Consider the following 18,613-nt stretch of genomic DNA (forward strand, 5'->3'; position numbering starts at 1 on the left):
TCCTGTGAGGCAGGGGGTTTGCGCCCGGCGGGGTGGGGGTGAGGAGGCCCGGAGAGCCACACCTGTGCCATGCACGTCTGAGAAGCTACCACAGAAAGGGAAGGGTGGCCCCCGCCCACCGTGCCCCGGCCTGCAGCTCCCAGGAGGTGCTGCTGTGCATCGCGCCCAGCCTGGGCGCCTCGGAATCGGCTGCCTTGTGAATGTGCCTCTCGGGGGTGGAGGGGCCAGGGCTGTTCATCTGTCCACCTTGGGTTCATTTAAAATGCAAAGTGAAGCCAGAAATAACCTCGCGGAGGGAGGGGCTGGCGCTGGAGTCCCTGGGTCTGGAGGCAGGAACGCAAAGGTGCTGGCAGGAGGGCTGCCCGGAGGAGGCCCCTGTAGGCTTCTGCCGAAGGCCTGGAGAGCAGGGTCCTAAGCTGAGGACACAGCAGCCTCTACCCCCGAGGTGTCCTGGGCCAGCACTGCAGAGGACTGGTTGCCCTCTGGATCCTGGGGGTCCCGGGGGGCAAGTGTCGACCAACCACTGTTGTGCTCTTGTGACCATTGGAGTTTCTCCCACCTCTTCTGAAAACAAGTAGTAGTTTCCTAAATAAATGGTGCAGGCCTGTTTCTGTGGGGTTTCTGTTTCTTTTTAGAGAGAGGGACCAGAGCGAGAGGGAGAGAATCTCAAGCAGGCTCCATGACCCGCGTGGAGCGCGACACAGGACTGATCCCACGCCCCTGAGATCCTGTCCCGAGCTGAAATCAAGAGTCGGGTGCTTCACTGACCCAGGCGCCCCCGGTTTCCGTGACCCTGGTGGTGTCTCCTTCCTCCCCAGAGCTTAACGAGCCCCCAGGGAGGCCCCGAGGATGGGTGCCAGCTTCTAGCTGGCCAGAGATGCTGACTCTTGGAGGCTGCAGGGCCTTTGCACATCCTGGGGACGGGATGGGGTCTGCAGGCCCCTCCTCAGGGCCAGTCCCGGCAAAATTAGAACAATTTGTGCAAGCCCTCCTCTGTCATCCGGGACACCCCTGGATAGGCGCTGGATGTGTGCTCGGTGATTGAATAAGAGGCCTACCTGCCCCCCTCTTCCCCAGGCCCAGGAGGGTGTGTGGAGTGGGAGGTGGCTGCCCTGATGGGGGGGGTCACATCCTGTGTGCCGCCCTCACCACACCAGCACTCACTGATTCGTTCATTCACCCAGCATTTGCTCACAGGTGTCGCCAGGCAGCCGGGCGTCTGGGGCTTGGCATCAGGCGCAGGTACCAGGTCTGCTGGCTTAGAAACAGGCTAGAGGGAGGGGTCCCAGGGCCCAGAGGGAAGGGTGGTGAGGGTGGGGAAGCCCAGAACCAACCACCTTCCTGATTTCCACACTTCAGACCGTGTCTAAAAGTGAAAATATGAAAGGCAGCACTCAATCACCACTTCTGTCGGCCAAGTTTGCCCCTCCCCTTGAACCCCACTCCGGGGGCCCTAGCTTCAGCAGCCGCTCCCACATACCCCCGCCCCGGCTCCCTCCTCGGCCATGGCCCCGCTGCACGGCTGTCTCCCACCCCTGTCACCTTCAGGGAGACTCCCAGAGCCCTGGCCGCCCGCTGGGTGGACACACACCCGGCCGGCACCCCCTGGGCTTCCACGCTGCGCCCAACACTACACCTGCGCATAGAAGGTGCTCCCTAAGCAGGTACAGGACGGCACGCAGCTTGCACTTGTGATGCCTGTGCGTCCTTCCCGCGTTCCCAGCCCCACTCTGGCCCTCCGCAACCCTGGCTAGGTCCAACCCGCCCTACCGAGGCCCTGCTCCTAAATCATGGTCCCCTTAGTCCTCTGGCCCGGACAGAGGCCCTCTCATCCGGCCCGCCCACTGACCGTCCCCAGCCCCAGCCTGCCCCCACCTCGACACCCCTCCGCTCCGTGCGAAGCGCCCACCCTAGATCCGGGCCCACCCTCGGCTGGGCACACCTCTGCAGAGACCTCCTCCCCAGGCTCCACCTCTGCCTCGCCCCCACCCCGGCCTTCTCCGGAAGGCCCCGCCCCTTGGGTACTATTTACAGAACCTGCCCCTAGCGCAGCCCCGGCCTGCCCACCCTGGGGGTCCCGCCCCCCCGACCACTCCGGACCCGCCTGTTTCAATTCACAAGACCCCACCCCCGGAGCTGCCCTGGCCCCACCCACATCCCGCCTTCTGGCCCCGGCCCCGCCCCTCGGGCGCGTCACGGCACAGGCCCCGCCCACGGCAGCCCCGCCCCCACCCTCCTGGCCCCGCCCCCGGCCCCGCCCCGCGCCGCCCGTTTCAGGCCGGTTGGCTCGGGGCCAACAGCTGCGCCTCGCGCACAGCCCCGCCGCCCGCGGACCCCCGCCCCGGCCCGCGCAGGTGAGCGGCGGCGCTCCCGCTGCTGTGCGTCCCCCGGCGCCCGCGCACCCTCTCTGGACTCCGCCCAGCCTGAGGGCGTGAGGTCGCGGCGGCCTCGGTGGGGCGTCGCCGGAGGTTTGCGCGGGGCGCAGTCCGCGGAGCGCCGCCGCCCCGGGGTCCCGGGGTCCCGGGGGAACCGTCTGGGCCGCCGCCGCCGCGGGATGCTCGAGACTTGTGGTGAGCCGAGAGCGGGAGGAAGGGGACGTCCTCCTGCCCCACCTGAACTTGCGGTGGACCCTGGCCACTGGGCGTTCCCCGACCATCTGCCCCGCGGGGCTCACCCGAGCCTCGCCTGTCCTCGTCTGGCGAATGGGCGCTGAGCCAGGCCCGCCCCCTCGGGGCCTGGGGACTCGGTGCCCTGAGACGCCTGCCATCTCCGCGCCGCGCGCTCCGGACTCCAGCTCGCAGCTCAGACAGGGAGAGAAGCGGAGCGGAGAGGGGGGATCCGAGCTGGGATGGGGGACGCCGCAGGGGGAGGGGGAGCCCGGAGGAGGCACGGGGACCCGCGTGCCCGGTCTGAGAAGTATGAGCTGAGAGCAGAAGGGTGAGGAGGCGCCCACCCGCTGCGGCGAGGCTGCTCCGGGTGGAGGGCACCGCGGGTCAGGGGCTCGGGGTGGGGGCCGCGGCCCCGGGGGAGCTGCTGCGGGAGGGGAGGCTCAGGTTCCTGCGCCCACCGCCAGAGTCCGGCCTGAGCTGGATGGTGGGAGGTTCCAGGCTCCAGAGAAGGTGTGGTGTCTGCCCCCTGGCCCCCCAGCCGTGGTTGGCTGCCCCAAGACCATGCTCAGCCCTCCCACACACCCTCCAGATCCCACATAGAACCTGGGGGCCCCCCTTAGTCAGCAAACACGCATCAAGCCCCTAAGTGGGCCTGGCATTGGGGATTGGGGCGGGAGATGGTGGCAGGACCACCCCGGAGGACCACCCGGAGGAGGTGGGCGTGGGCATCCCAGGGGAGGGGGCGGGGTGGGAGTAGTGGCCTGAGAAGAGCCTTCATCCAGGGGTTGGGCTTTAATGGGGAAGACAAGGCAACCTTCAGTTGCTACCTCCGGGGCTGCTGATGTGAGCCCCTTGTGGGCTCGGGGGTCAGCCTGGGCCCCCCTGGGCCTGAGGACACCCAGAGGACCCAGCCAGTGGTGGGAACTTGAGCCCTGGGATGGGGCCGCTGACAGACACGGGAGGTGACATTTTAGAGGGTCTACTCTCAGGTGTGAGTTCCCGGAGGGCAGAGAATTGGACGATGGGGACCAGCAAGGGCTGGGCCCCCATGTGACCTTGCCCCCCCACCCCAGCCCCACCAGCATGGGCAGTCTCCGCTACCAAGAGGACTTCGAGGAGGAGAAGAACTCAGGTGTGTGTCCTGGGTCCGGGCAGGGGGGCGAAGGGGACCCCATGCAACGGGCCCAGTGTGGGCTCCTGTCGGGTTACACGTGTCCCCGGAGCTGATGGCTGGACGCTAGGTCAGGATTCGGGGCCTGGAGCCCATCCCCTTGGAGCCCATCGCTGGGCCTCAGTTTATGCCTCTGTGGAGGGCACAGGTGAGAGTGGATCTCCTAGAGCCTGTTCTCTTAGCCTAGGGATGGGCCCGGGGTGGCGGGCGAGGGGCCACCCCACAGATTCCGGCGGGCTCCCTGCGGGGAGGCCGGGGGGGGCCGTGCCTCTTGTTTACCGGCTGCCTGGCCGCGAGCCGAGCGTCTCCAGCGCTGGGTCCCCTGGGCCGCCTGCCGTCCTCTGGGGCGTCGTTAGCCCGAGTGTGCCCGCGGCCGTGCGCGATGCCCGCCGTGTCCGCCGCAGCGTTCACCTGGGAGGTGCAGGCCAACAGCAGGTCCTACAACAGCCAGTTCAAGAAGAAGAGCTTCCTGTGCTGGCAGAAGAAGAAGCATCAGGTGGGCGCCCCGGGCCCGCTGCCGTGCTCCCCGCCTTCACCCCAGGACCACGGCCTCGGGCTCAGCTCCCCCCACCCCGCCCCGCACCCGTTTCCGTTAGGATGAGTTAGTACCGGCCCTGGAGAGCGCGGGGCGGCCTCGGGGCTCTACCTCCAACCCCTTGCGTGTGTCATCCTGGGGGGTCCGAGTCACGGCTCCGCCCCCTGAGTCTTCACGCCCCGAGGGGGCTCAGAAATGCTGGCTACGGCTCGGCCTTCAGCGGGCACTCGGTGGACTCTGGCTCCAGACCTTGCACTCAGTGGGCGCTCAGTCAGTGCAGGTGGCAGCCGGAGGGCGGGGCCGGGTGGCGGTGGGCCCGGGCCCGCGGGCGATCTCGTGCTGGCTTCCGTTCCAGAGCAACGTCATCTGCACGGCCAAGTACAACGTCTTTTCCTTCCTGCCCTTGAACCTGTACGAGCAGTTCCACCGCACGTCCAATCTCTACTTCCTCTTCATCATCGTTCTCCAGGTGTGGCGGGCTGGGGGCAGCGCCTCCTCCAGGGAGCCCGCCCTGACCATCCCTGCCCCAGCGCCGTGTAGACCCAGGGCAGTTTCCCTGGGCTGCGGTGCACACGGTCAGTGGGTCCGTGGCTGGGGCCCGACGGCTCGGCCCAGGGCCTGGCACACAGGAGGGGCTCAGTGTTTGTTGAATGACGAAGGTGCAAGCGTGGCTCCTTTATGCGCCAGCAGGGCACGGTCCCCCCACCCCCGGGGGAGACAGTTTGGGACACAGGACCCGTGGCCCCAGCCCTCGCGGTGCTGACCCCAGGGCGAGGAGGGAGCGGGGGTCAAGGGTGGTCTCCGAACTGCCTGGGTGGCCTGGGTGGGGTGGGCGGGGCAGCGGTGCCGAGGTCCAGCCCTGGGCGGTTTCCAGAGCACCCCGACCCTCACCCAGCGTCGCCCTCTGTTCTGAGTAAAGATCCACTGAATGCTTACTGAGCACCTACTGTGTGCAGGTCCCGTGCTAGGTGGTGGTGCTCAGACCTGAGGGATGACTGGAAGGAGTGGGGCTGGGGGGGGTGCTCTGTGAGAGGGACAAGGGACAGCCCGAGGAGGGAATGGACTTGGGCTGGGAGGGCTTCCTGGAGGAGGTGACATGGAGCTGGGCGGGGAAGGGAAGAGTGTGCTGGGGAGAAGTTTTGGGCAGTGAGGGGAACCAGAGGGACAGAAGGACAGAGGGACCAGAGGGATAGAGGGACAAAGGGACTAGAGAGGACAGGGATAGAGGGGACCAGAGGGACCAGAGGGACAGGGGTGGTTGTCCCCAGGTCTGGCGGAGAGGGGGCTGGGCCCGCGTCGAGGTGGGCAGCACGTGGACCTTTCAGCCTGGGCGCGGGGCCGGGGCCGGGGCGGGGCGAGGTCAGGGGCGGGTCGAGGGGCGGGGCCAGGTGAGGGCGGGGGCGGGGCCGTCCGGCGGCCCCTGAGCCCCGCGGCCCCCCAGGGCTTCCCCGAGATCTCCACGCTGCCCTGGTTCACTCTGTTTGCGCCGCTGCTGTGCCTCCTCATCATCCGGGCGGCCCGGGACCTGGTGGATGACATCGTAAGTGGGGGGCGGGCGCGGACGGGGCCTGGCCCCTACCTGGGGGCCCGGGCAGGGCGGGGCGGGGCCGTCCCTCTGACCCGCCCCCTGTCGGCCCAGGGGCGACACAGGAGCGACAGGATCGTCAACAACAGGCCCTGCCAGATCCTGGTGGGGAAGAGGTGAGGCGCCGGCGGGGCGGGGGCGCAGGGGCTCGGCGAGGGGCGGGGGGCTGGAGGGGGGGTCAGCGAGGGCCGGCCCCCTGCACAAAGGACCCTCTCGGCCCGTCCCCCCCAGCTTCCTGTGGAAGAAATGGGCGAACCTGCGCGCGGGAGACCTGGTGTGCCTGCACAGAGACAGCGTGGTCCCGGTGAGCTGGCGGCTGGCTGGGGGGCGGCCCCCCGCTCCCCGCCCCCAACGCCGTTTCCCCCCCCAGGCCGACCTGCTCCTGCTCGCCAGCACCGAGCCCAGCAGCCTGTGCTACGTGGAGACCGCGGACATCGACGGGTGAGCGCGTCCTGGAGCGTCCCCCTGCCCCTGCCAGCGGGCGGGCGGGAGGTTGGGCCAGAGCCCGGAGGCCCCCCCACCCCCCACCCCCGGCCGCTCACAGGCTCCCGCGCTCCCCCTCCGCCACCAGGGAGACCAACCTGAAGTTCAGGCAGGCGCCACCCATCACGCACCACGAGCTGACCAGCCCCCGGAAGATGGCATCGTTCCAAGGTGCCAGCTCCCACCTGCTGGGGGAGGCGGCTGGCCCCGGCCTGTTCCACGGCCCTCCGTCGCCCGCGGTCACCCTCCCAGGGCTGCGTATTATCAGGCACACGTTCCACGTATAAGATGCTGGAAGTTTGATTGAAAAGGCGCCTGCGCCGCGGGCGGGAGAGCCGTGTGGGGCACCCGTGGGCACCCTAGTGTCCCTCTGTCCGCAGGGGGAGGCCCGACGTTCTCCTGGCCCACTGCGAGGGGCAGTCAGTCTAGAGGGTTCCGGAGCAGAGTTTGCCCTGAGCCACGGCCCCCCTCCCGACACCCACGGACGGGTGCCCGTCTGTCATGCTACCCCGGGGGAAAGCCTCCCTGGTGTGGGGGGCGGCCGCCTCCCTCTGGGCCCGACCTGCCCCGGCCGCCCCAGGTCCCGCAGGGCAAGGCCCCGGGTTCCAGAGGGGGGAGCGGGTCACAGAGGCGACAGGAGACGCAGGCCGGCCCCTGGCTCTCCGGCCGGTCCAGCCATGGGCAGCCCCCGTGTCCACTTCCAGGAGGAACGCTGGCTCTCGGTCCCCCCGGGCCCCAGCCCCCACCTCGTCGTCATCCTCACCCTGCCCCGGGCCAGCCCGTGACCCCCTATTTTCTCAGACAGAGGCGGGCTGGACATGCCTGCCACGCGGTGGGGGAAGGGCCTCTCCCGCCACCTGCTGGAACAGCCCGCAGTGCCCCCCGCATTTGTCCCCGTGGTCTCAGGGTGCCCGATGCTGGTGTGCTTCCCTTCCTCTCCTCCTCAAACATTTGTTGAGCACCTGCTGGATGCCAGGTGCTGGCGAGGCCAAGGCGGACGTCAGGGACGCCAGCACCCGAACAATGCCTAGGGACACCCCAGGGCCGAATCCACGAGCAAGGGGGCTGGGGGAGGGCTTCTGCGCGGAGGGGCCGGCCTGGGCGTGCCCGGGGGAGGCGGCCGGCCCTCAGCGCCCCGACCTCACTTGCCCCCAGGCAAGGTGGTGTGTGAAGAGCCCAACAGCCGGCTGCACCACTTCGTGGGGTGCTTGGAGTGGAAGGGCAGGAAGCACCCCCTGGACAGCGGCAACCTGCTGCTGCGCGGCTGCAAGGTCCGCAACACGGACACGTGCTACGGGATGGTCATCTACGCGGGTAGGGCCGCCCGGTGCCCGGGGCGGGGGTCTGCGGGGAGCCGGTGCCTGTCCCGCGGCGGGCGGGGGCCTGAGCAGGTGCAAACCCCTCAGGTTTCGACACCAAGATCATGAAGAACTGCGGCAAGGTCCACCTGAAGAGAACCAAGATAGATCGTCTGATGAACCGGCTGGTGGTGCTGGTGAGGGCCTGGCCTGGCGCCCGCGGCGGGAGGGGTCCCCCAGGTCCCCGCGGCCGCCTCCAGGCCTCAGTGTCCCTGCGTGCGGATGGCGCGGCCGCCTCCTGGGACGGATCCCGGAGGACAGCCGTCTGGCAGTCACGTCTCCTCCTTCCACGGTGAACTCTGACGCTGCTGGTTCCCAGGCCCCAGAGGGGGCAGGGGCAGGGGGCAGGGGGCAGGGGCAGGGGCAGGGGCAGCGGCAGGGTGTGAGCCGCCGGCCTCCCCTGACTGGCAGTTAATTTTTTGCCCCGTTAGTTTTATCTCTTTTGAAATCTTGTCGCTGAAGGAGTGTCCCCATGCCTGCCCCCCTGCCTGCCCCCCTACCTGCCCCACTGCCTGCCCCCTGCCTGCCCCCCTACCTGTCTCCCTGCCTGTCCCCTGCCTGCCCCACTGCCTGGCCCCTGCCTGCTCCCTTGCCTGCCCCTTGCCTGCCCCACTGCCTGGCCCCTGCCCGCCCCCCTGCGGCACCCCCACAGCCCCCCCAGGTCCCCACTGCAGGGCCCCTCTCCCTGAAGCCCCCCTGCCTGGCCCCAGGAGCCCCCGCAGCCCCCCGTGCAGCCCCCTCCCCCCACAGCCCCCCCCCCGTGCTGCCCCCCACCCCCCCGCCGCCGCGGGTGCATCCCCAGGTGTCCTCACTCCAGGACTCCCCACGCTCCAGCGGCCCCTCTGTCCCTGCAGATCTTCCTGTCGCTGGTGCTAATCTCCATGGGGCTGAGCTTCGGCTTCTGGTTCAAGGTGAGCGAGTTCAAGGCCAAGCACCACTACGTGTCGTCCAGTTACATGCACAGTGTGGCCTCCGAGACTTTCGTCATCTTCTGGGGCTTCCTCATCCTGCTCAGCGTCATGGTGCCCATGGCCATGTTCATCATGTGAGTCCCCGCCCCCCGCCCTCCCCCACTCCTGGGCCCGGGCCTGACCCCGTGGCTGCCTTTCAGGGTGGAATTCATCTACCTGGGGAACAGCATCTTCATCAACTGGGACGTGCAGATGTACTACGAGCCGCAGGACAAGCCCGCCAAGGCCCGCAGCACCAGCCTCAACGACCAGCTGGGCCAGGTGGAGTACGTGTTCTCCGACAAGACGGGCACGCTCACCCAGAACATCATGACCTTCAAGAAGTGCTGCATCGGGGGCGTCATCTATGGTGGGGACCCCCGGCAGCCCCCCCACAGCCTCCCTCAGCCTGACCTGCCCGAGCTGCCGGCGTGGTCTCGGGTCCCGTCGAGGGCCGCGGAGCCGGGCTGTGCACCTCTGGGGCGCCGGGTGTCGGCCTCCGGGGCTCTAGGTGTCGGCCTCCGGGGTGCTGGGTGTCGGCCTCCCCGGGCCACTGGGTGTCCACCGTGAAGGCATCTGCCCACACGTGGGGGGGGTTCTGAGTTTTTACACGGAAACCTTTCCCTGTGTCACGAGACCGCGTTCTCCTTTCGGCTTTCCCCCTGGTTGGCCTCCTTGGCTCTCGGCGCAGGGCTGTGGTGGGCGGGCCCCGGGCCTTGTAGACTGGCGCGGGTCGAGAGAGGGCCCGCTGGGTGGGACCCGGTGGCTCGTGCCCTCCTGTGAACTCCACCCACCCTCAGCCAGGGTCGGGGGGCGATACGGGGCGGCGGGGCCTGTGGCGAGCGGCGTGGACCCCAGGCCAGGTCTTCGGATGTGTCTAGAAGGGCTGGGGACCCAGGTTTTTATGCGGAGTCGCCCAGTTTCTCAAAGTAGGCAGCCAAGTCCAGTTGTGAGCCGATCCCAGGAGGGCCCCACAGGCGGTGGGGACCCCGGGAGCTGTGGCTGCACCTGGCCCTCCTCAGCGCAGAGCCCCGGGCCCAGCTGGTCGGCCGCACCCGACGGGGGTCCCGGGTTGCCGAGGCCTGACGCGGGGTCTTTCCCCAGGCCCGGATGAGGACGAGGACACCCCAGCTAAGGTGAGCCCCGGCCGCCCTGCCCCGGGGTGCTGGGGGCCCGGGCGGCAGAGGCCCGAGCCCCCGCCTGCCTCACCGCGCCCGCAGGAGGACCCCTACCTCTGGAACGAGTTTGCCGACGGGAAGTTGCTCTACCGGAACTCGAGGCTGCTGCGCACCGTCCGGGCGGGAGAGGACAGGCTGGTGCGGGAGTTCTGGCGCCTGCTGGCCATCTGCCACACCGTGATGGCGCAGGAGAGGGACAGTGCGTGCGCCGACCCCTCCCCGCCCGGGGGCGCGGGCCCTCAGACGTTCCCTGGCCCTGGGGGCGACCAGGCCGGAGGCCCAGCGCCCGCCCCCTCCGCTGGGCTCGGAGGCCCCAGCAGCCCGACACCGGCACCCCATGTCCCCCCCGGGTCTGCCCGCCCCCCAGCTGTGACGGGACCGCTAGGGATTGGGAGGGCGCCCGCCCCACCCTGTGCCTCCCTCCCCCAGACCAGCTGGTGTACCAGGCAGCGTCCCCCGACGAGGAGGCGCTGGTCACCGCGGCCCGGAATTTTGGCTACGTGTTCGTGGCCCGCACGCAGGACAGCATCACGGTGATGGAGCTGGGGGAGGAACGGGTGTACCAGGTGCTGGCCATGATGGACTTCAACAGCATACGCAAGCGCATGTCGGTGCTGGGTGAGCGCCCGGGCCCCGGAGGGGGGAGGCGGGGGCAGGGGACAGTGTGGGCAGCCAGGCCTCCTCCGCTCTGCAGTCCGCAACCCCGAGGGCTCCATCTACCTCTACACCAAAGGCGCTGACACGGTCATCTTTCAGCGCTTGCGCAACAAAGGCACGCAAGAGTGGACTACCGAGGAGGCCTTGGCTGTGAGTCCTTGTGGGAGGAGAGGCTGTGGGGGGCAGGGGGCAGGGGGTGAGGGCACAGGGACCGGGAGAGGAGGCCGAGGAGGAGAGCGTGCCAAGGAATGGCAGGCACCCGGCTGGCCATGTCCAGGTGTCCAGGTTGTGCACTGCACAAGCCCCGCCCCAGGCTGGGAAGGAGCTGAACTCTAAGCTGTGTGTGTCCAGAGGGCACCTCTTCTAAGTCTCACAAGGACACCCTGTGGTTGGACGTTGGCCCTGGACACCGTCCGCCTCTTCCCAGCCTGGAACACAGGCTCGGCCTCCTGGCCTCCAGTCTTCTGGTCCGTGGGTGACGCCCGAAGTCCTCTGCCCGGCTGTTGAGACTCCGTCTGCCTGTCTCCTGCTGACCTCTCTAGCTTTGTGGCTTCTTGTCCCCAGAGGGTTTCCTGGGACCCCAGTTTCCAGGTGGCAGTTTGCCTCCACCTCAGGTGGTGCCTCAGGGCCTTCGCACACACTGGTCCCTCCGCTTGGCGTGCCCCTTCCTGTCTGTCACTCAGGATCTCCTGGTCCTCAAGCCTCAGATGCGAGGCCCCCACCTCCAGGGAGGTTTTCCTGCCTCAGCCCTGACACAGGCTGTCGGGTCCTGCCGGGTGTCCTCCCTGGCCCAGCCCGGACCTTGTGAGGCCCCCAGGGCTTTGCTGGGTGTCCAGCATCACTTAGCGCAGGGGCCGTGGGCGTGTTTGGGGAGAGCTTGTCCTGTGTCCGTCCCCCGGGGGTCCCCCCGTGCCCTGCTCTGTGGGGGGTTGGGGGCGGCCTCTGGTCTCCGACTCTGAGCTGGGGACACGCACACAGAGTAATGACACAGAGCCCAGGAGCTCGGCAACATGGCTCGGCTCAACTGCCTTGGGGAACAAAGAGGTAAACTGAGGCACGAGAGCAGCAAAGGCCTATCTGTTTCTTCTGATGTGCAAGGATGTCCCCGAGGCAGGATCCCTCTCTCCTGCCCCCCCACCCCGAGAGGGCCCTTGAAGAGGGAGGCTGAGTGGGGCAGAGACATCCCTAACCCCACAGCCCCGGCAGGAGGGAGGGTCTTAGGGTCTGTTACGAATGGCCTCATTCCTGGCTGGGGAGGCAGGGGCCTGGGGGGCCGGGGAGCGGGGGTCCACGGGGCAGGGGGCCGGGGGGCAGCGAGAGGGTGGTGCCAGGCCCACCGGCCCGGCCCGCAGTCCTTCGCAGAGCAGACCCTGCGGACCCTGTGCCTGGCCTACAAGGAGGTGGACGAGGCCGTGTTCGAGGGCTGGCGCCAGCGGCACCAGGAGGCCAGCATCCTGCTGCAGAACCGGGCGCAGGCCCTCCACCAGGTGTATGAGGAGATGGAGCAGAACCTGCAGGTGGGCCGCGTGTGCAGGGGGTGCCCGCAGCCCCCACGCCTGCCCCGGAGCTGAGTCCCCGCCCCCCGCCCCCAGCTGCTGGGAGCCACAGCCATTGAGGACAGACTGCAGGACGGCGTGTGCGACACCATCAAGTGTCTCAAGCAGGGGAACATTAAGGTGTGGGTCCTCACAGGTGATAAGCAAGGTGGGTCCCAGGGCGGCGACGCCCAGCGCAGGGGGGCATCTCCTTCGGGTGGGCTGGCACAGAGTGTGGGCCCGTCACCCCTGTGTGACGCGGGCCAGCCCAGGGACTCGGGGCCACAGCAGCAAGGAGCCTCAGGCCCCGGGCGCCCCGACTCTCCCCGCCGCGGGCTCTTCGGGGGCCAGCAGGGCCGCATCAGGACCTAGGCCGCGGGCGCCGACCCGCAAGGTACCTGCACTGACGTCCTGCGGCTGCGATAGTATAAACACAGATACCCAAGTGGGTTATGTTCTTTTTTTTCTTCTGATTTTAAAAGAAATTAAGTCATTTTCGTGGGTGCCAAGAAGCGCCCATGGGTGGCCGTGCTACGTCTAATGAGCCCTTCCTTGGCCACGGCCCCCAGACCCCCCTCCTCGGGGGCCTAGCCTGGGCCAGCGGACCGCGGTGGGGACCCGCGCCGACCTCTCAGGGCCGCCCGTCATTGGCGGGGAGGGGGGCCGGGGTGGGCGTGGCCCCAAGCCAGGGGCTGCAGGCGCTGAGCCGGCTCCTTTGCAGAGACGGCGGTGAACATCGGCTTTGCCTGCCAGCTGCTGTCGGAGAGCATGCTCATCCTGGAGGAGAGGGAGATACTGTAAGAGGTGGGGGGGGCGGGCGGGGGGGCCTGGGCCCCGGCAAGCCTGGTGACCCCCCGTCCGTCCGTCCGTCCGTCCGCAGGCAGATCCTGGAGGCCTACTGGGAGAGCAACAACAACGAGCCGCACGGCAAGGGCAAGGGCCATTGGAAGAACCAGTTCCTGCCACACGTCAAGGTGGCCATGGTCATTACCGGGGAGTTCCTGGTCAGTGTCCCCTCAGGGCCGCGGCAGGGCCCGGGTACCGGGGCGCGGCCTCTAATCGCCTGGCCCGGGAGGAGGGGCCGGTGGGGGCGCCCCGGAGCCGAGGCTGCAGCCAGTGACGCCCCCGCCCCCCGGCCCCCCCCCCAGGACCAGGTGCTGTTGTCTCTGCGCAGGGAGCCGCGGGCGCTGGTCCACAGCGGGAATGTGGAGGTGGACGAGCCCTGGCAGGAGCTGGACGAGCAGAAGACGGACTTCCTGCGGGCCCGGCGCATGTCCCTGATGTGGCGCGCCCTGGGGATCCCCCTGCGGGGCACCGGCCTGGCGCCGCAGGCCGCGGACTCCAGCAGCAGCGACATGCTGTGCGTGCAGCGGGAGCGCGCCTTCGTGGAGCTGGCCTCGCAGTGCCAAGCGGTCATCTGCTGCCGGGTGACGCCCAAGCAGAAGGCTTTGATCGTGGGGCTGGTCAAGAAATACCAGCGCGTGGTGACCCTGGCCATCGGGGACGGCGCCAACGACGTCAACATGATCAAGAGTGGGTAGCGGGCGGCGGGCGCGGCGGGCGCGGTGGGCGCGGCGGGGCTGACGGCCGTGTCCCCGCAGCTGCGGACATCGGCGTGGGGCTGGCGGGGCAGGAGGGCATGCAGGCGGTGCAGAGCAGCGACTACGCGCTGGCGCAGTTCAGCTTCCTGAGGCGCCTGCTGCTGGTGCACGGGCGCTGGTCCTACATGCGCGTCTGCAAGTTCCTGCGCTACTTCGTCTACAAGTCGCTGGCCAGCATGATGGTGCAGATCTGGTTCGCCTTCTACAGCGGCTTCACCGCGCAGGTGCGCTGGCCCCGGGGGCCGGGGCCTGCGTCCCTGACCGCTGGGCTCTGGGCCGCGGCGCGGCAGAGGGGACACGCGCCCTCGCGAGCTTGGGAAGGGGTGGCAGCGGCGGAGCCACCGAGCCCGCGCCAGCGGGAATGAGCTCCCGTCACCGAAACCGTGGCCCAGAGGGCCCTGACACGAGCGTGTGGTGTGGGTTTGTTTTCCTTCCTTGTTTATAGGTATTCCTCAGGTGTTCCTTTTTTGAAAAAATATTTATTTATTCATGAGACACACCCACACACACGTGCACACATGCGCACACACGCACAGAGGCAGAGATGTCGGCAGAGGGAGCAGCAGGCTCCCTGCAGGGAGCCCGATGTGGGACTCGATCCGGGGACCCCGAGGTCACACCCTGGGCCGAAGGCGGATGCTCGACCGCTGGGCCACCCAGCTGCCCCGTTTTTCAGATGTTTCTATAAATGGAATTGTTTGCTTGATTTGCTTTTGGGACTGTTCGCTGCCGGTGTATAGAAGCATGAGTGGTTTTTTGAGTTTTGGTCTGTGCCCCACAACTTTGCTGAGTCTGTTAATCGGCTCTAGCAGCTTCCTGGTGGATCCTTTGGGAGTTTCCGCGTATAGGATGATGCCCTCTGCAAACAGGGATCTCTTTGCTTCTTCCTTTTCTACCTGAATAGCACTTATTTCCTTTCCTTATCTGATGGCTCAGGCGAGGACTCGCAGCGCGACGTAGCGCAGCGTTGAAGGCAGGCGTCGCGCGTGCTCGGGCCGGGCGGGACAGCGGCGGTTCCTGTGCGCGCGTGTCAGCTGCAAGAGCCGCGGCTTCTCCTCTACTTGTCCATTCAGCGTGCGTTCCTAGCAGGGTGCACTCGGGGGTATTACTCACTGTGTATTTTGTGCTCAGATTGTCCCTGATTTGTCCTTCGGACACGTGCCCGCCGTTCTCCCCACTTCCCCGGGCTGCAGGACTCCCCATGTTCATTTTGTACGTTCCTGCCCCAGCGCTGCCGTCAGCCCTGCCCACGGGGAGCCCTGGCCCTCGGTGCTGAGACACCGGGATCTCAGCGCTGTGCGCTCGCCGGCCCTGCCGTGTAACCGCGTCCTATTAACCCCGTGGAGGTGAACGTCTACACCTGTGTCCCCTCGGTGTCTGTCTATCCATCCATCCATCCATCCGTCCGTCCATCTTTATTGAATATTAAGAACTATGAGCTCACAGCGATCCGCGTGATTCCAGTCCCGCGGGACGAGGCTCCGCGTAGCCTTTGCCACGTTCTCATTTGTGATTCTCTTCTCTCAACAGTGAGAAACCTGATTCTTGTAAGATTTTTTATTGTCCCTTGTTTGCTCGATACCAGAGCCACGTACGGGGTTTTTAGAGCCGAAGCCCATATTCCGCTAGCGGGGTTGCATTCGTCCTCAGGAGCGCTACTCGCCCTAAGGGCTCCTCCGCATGGTCATCTCCCGCAACCTAAAAGGACAAAATACCCCATATCCTCAGGTCATTTTTTCTCCTGTGGTTCTGCGTTGAAGCCACCCGCCTTAAAAATTAAAAGGACGGAGGGACGCCTGGGGGGCTCCGCGGTTGAGCGTCTGCCTTCGGCTCAGGGTGTGACCCCGAGGTCCCGGATCGAGTCCCACATCGGGCTCCCCACAGGGAGCCTGCTTTCCCTCAGCCTGTGTCTCTGCCTCTCTCTGTGTCTCTCATGAATAAATAAATAAAATCTTAAAAAAAAAACAGGACAGAAAGGGGGCAGTTGGGCAGTAATTAGACGCCCGCCTCTCCTCCCTGCCTTTCCTCTCCCAGCCTTCATCAAGCCTCCTGTAGGCCGCCCCTGGTCTCAGCAGGTCTGTAACTTGACTTTTCAGCCTCTGTATGAAGGCTGGTTCCTGGCGCTCTTCAACCTGCTCTACAGCACACTCCCCATCCTCTACATCGGCCTGTTCGAGCAGGTGAGCAGCCCCCGGCCCCGCCGCTGCCTCCCCCTCCCCTGGAGACGCTCCGGTGTCCACCCTCCCTGGCGAGGGCGAGGGCGTGGGGCCGACCCCACTCCCCACCGGTCCCAAGAGCCTGCCACTCGCCCCCGCCCCACCCCCAGGACGTGAGTGCCGAGCGGAGCCTGGAGCTGCCCGAGCTGTACGTCGCTGGCCAGAAGGACGAGCTCTTTAACTACTGGGTCTTTGTCCAGGCCCTTGCCCACGGCATGGTCACCTCCCTGGTCAACTTCTTCATGACCCTGTGGGTCACCCACGACTCGGCTGGGCCCATCAGCTTCAGCGACTACCAGTCTTTCGCGGTGGTCGTGGCCCTGTCGGGCCTGCTATCCATCACCATGGAGGTAGGCGGGCCACCAGCTGGTCCCACCCGGGGCCCTGGGACATGAGGCACCGCCGTCTCCTGGTGCAGTGACCCTGCCAGGGGCCCTAGCAGGTGCCACTCATGGGCCCCGGGGATCTGGCCCCCACTGGAGCCCTTGGTGCCACCCTGGCTTCGTCCTGTCTCCCCACTCAGGTCATACTCATCATCAAGTACTGGACGGTCCTGTCCGTGCTGGCCATCGTCCTCAGCCTCTTCTTCTATGTGGTTGTAACTTGGGTCACCCAGAGTTTCTGGCTCTTCCAAATCTCACCCAAGACCTTCCCGTTTCTGTGTGAGCCCCCAGCAGGGGGTGGGGTGGTGGGCCCTGGAGAGGGGGACCCGCTTTGCCCCTCTCGGAGCCTCTGTCTTCTCAGCTGCCCCAGGGATACATGCAGGGGGATGGGAGGAGGGGAAGGCATGGGGTGTCAGGAGGCTCTGTGGAGGCTCCAGCCGGGGTTGCCCTGTGACCCTGCCCTGTCACTAGATGCTGACCAAAACGTGCTGTCCCACCCCTCCATCCTGCTGGTCATCCTGCTGAATGTGTCACTAAACACCTTGCCCACATTGGCCCTGCGTGTCATTTACCAAGCCCTCAAGAAGCCTTGCCCCAAGGTGAGAGCCTGGGGTCCCTGTTGCACCCTCTTGGGACCCCTCAGCCACAGCCTGTGCGGGAAGACAGAAGCTCCAAGACACAGGGGGCGGTGGGAGGAGTGGAGAGCCGGGCACACATCTGGTGCCCTTGGAGCGGGGGACACCAAGTAACAGGCCCTGGGGTCACCCCCAGATGGTCAGGCTTGGGGATCCACAGGACAGAGCAACTTGGGGTCTGTTGACACCCTATGGGAACGGGTACCCACTGTGTGGCCCATCCATACCTGGGATACGACCCGGCCCCGGGAAGGAAGGGACCCCAACACCTGCCCCCACGTGGAGGGACCCCGAGGACACCGGGCTCAGGGAGGGGACCCAGACCCAGAAGGACGCCTCCCGCAGGACCCCACTCCCAGGAGGTCCCCAGAGGAGGCCGGTCCACAGAGACAGAGGAGGAGGTGGGAGCCAGGGGTGGGTGGGGCGGGGCCAGTGCTTCCTGGGGACGGGGTCTCTGTGTGGGGAGATGGAAGGTTCTGGAGACGGTGGTGGGGGTGGGTGTGCGGGGGGTGAGCGTGCTCCGAGCCCCGAGCTGTGCACCTACAGGGGGTTACGGTGGTAGGTTCTGTGTTACACGTATTCTGCTAAAAAGAAAAGAAGTGTGTGTGGGAGCTTAGGGGCTCCCATGACCGACGCCTAGAGGGGCCCCAGGGCTGAGCGGAATAGGGGACCCCGAACCTGCCCCCTTCTGCCCTCAGGCTGCACACTCGGCCTCCCGCGCCCACCTGTCCGGGCATCGCCACCAGGGGGCACCCACGGCACCCGGGGGTCGGTCCAGGGTCGGGTCCCCCAGGGCGGGGGCGGCCCGGGGGCGGGGCCCGGGAGGAGGTCGGTGACCGGGCTGTGCCGCGCAGGAGGCGGAGGCGGAGGCGGCCGCGAGCGAGGCGGCGGCGGGGGCGGCGGCGGAGGGGCCCCAGCTCCGCCGGGAGTCGCGCGGCCGGCGCTCCAGCTACGCCTTCTCCCACCGCGAGGGCTACGCGGACCTGATCACGCGGGGCACGATGCTGCGGAGGGCGCCGGGCCCCGACAGCGACCTGCTGGCGCACGAGGCCCCCCCGCCGCGGGAGCCGCCGCCCGGCGTCTCGGAGGCCCCCCGGCTGCCGCGGACGCTGTCGGTCCTGGGGAGGCGGCGGCAGGGCAGGGTGTCCTCGGAGGACGAGCCGCGCACGGCGAGCTCCTGCGCCACCGTGGACCAGCGGCCCGCCCGGCAGCCCGGCGCGGCCCAGGACGCGGGGAGCTCGCCGCAGCCCCTGCCCGAGGCCCCGGGGAAGGCGTCGCGGTGGGGGGTCCCGCCGCCGCCCCGGGGGACCTGGCCCTCCAGCTGGCGGAGGCTGCCGCAGCCGGCCCGGCGGGGGCCGCCCGACCCCGAGCGCCCGGCCCGCGGGGAGCAGTGACGGCGCGCTCGCTCCGCGCGCGTTTCCTTTGCTAATAAACCAATAATGCACCTTTCCCGGCTCCTCCGGCTCGCTCCGTCCCGCGCGGGCGCCCCCAACACCGCCCTCTGCTGGCCCGAGGGGCGATTTGCAGGAAGAGGCCTGGGGGTGCACCGCGGAGGAGGGCGGGAGGGGAGCGGGGAGGGGAGGGGAGGGGAGCGCGGAAGGGAGGGGAGCGGAGAGGGGAGCCGGGAGGGGAGCCGGGAGAGGAGCGGGGAGGGGAGGGGAGAGGAGCGGGGAGGGGAGGGGAGCGGGGAAGGGAGAGGGGAGCGGGGAGGGGAGCG

The 18,613-nt window shown here is 67.9% G+C and overlaps 1 protein-coding gene across 1 annotated transcript; it reads left to right on the forward strand.

Annotated features, from left to right (window-relative positions):
- The first annotated feature begins 3,075 nt into the window (after positions 1-3,075).
- On the forward strand, positions 3,076-18,305 carry ATP8B3 (ATPase phospholipid transporting 8B3). Its single transcript, XM_038567944.1, has 28 exons — positions 3,076-3,119; positions 3,683-3,741; positions 4,185-4,276; positions 4,671-4,784; positions 5,757-5,855; positions 5,955-6,016; positions 6,132-6,204; positions 6,271-6,341; positions 6,472-6,554; positions 7,539-7,697; positions 7,790-7,878; positions 8,596-8,786; positions 8,853-9,061; positions 9,796-9,827; positions 9,912-10,068; positions 10,299-10,487; positions 10,564-10,676; positions 11,879-12,043; positions 12,119-12,230; positions 12,783-12,858; positions 12,942-13,065; positions 13,210-13,594; positions 13,663-13,886; positions 15,759-15,842; positions 15,989-16,228; positions 16,402-16,540; positions 16,733-16,860; positions 17,751-18,305. Exons 1-28 carry the CDS (start codon positions 3,091-3,093, stop codon positions 18,288-18,290), a joined length of 4,038 nt encoding a protein of 1,345 aa, XP_038423872.1. The 5' UTR covers positions 3,076-3,090; the 3' UTR covers positions 18,291-18,305.
- The last annotated feature ends 308 nt before the right edge of the window (positions 18,306-18,613 follow it).

Source organism: Canis lupus, chromosome 20, assembly GCF_011100685.1.
Source record: "Canis lupus familiaris isolate Mischka breed German Shepherd chromosome 20, alternate assembly UU_Cfam_GSD_1.0, whole genome shotgun sequence".
Taxonomy (NCBI): Eukaryota; Metazoa; Chordata; class Mammalia; order Carnivora; family Canidae; genus Canis; species Canis lupus.

What these genes read in the sequence shown, in the direction of transcription:
- ATP8B3 (XM_038567944.1), top strand. Translation starts at nt 3,091, where the DNA reads ATGGTGGGAGGTTCCAGGCTCCAGAGAAG. An exon ending in GGCAGAAGAAGAAGCATCAG is followed by an intron (nt 4,277 to 4,670) that starts GTGGGCGCCCCG and finishes CTTCCGTTCCAG; the next exon opens with AGCAACGTCATCTGCACGGC. An exon ending in CAAGCGCATGTCGGTGCTGG is followed by an intron (nt 10,488 to 10,563) that starts GTGAGCGCCCGG and finishes TCCGCTCTGCAG; the next exon opens with TCCGCAACCCCGAGGGCTCC.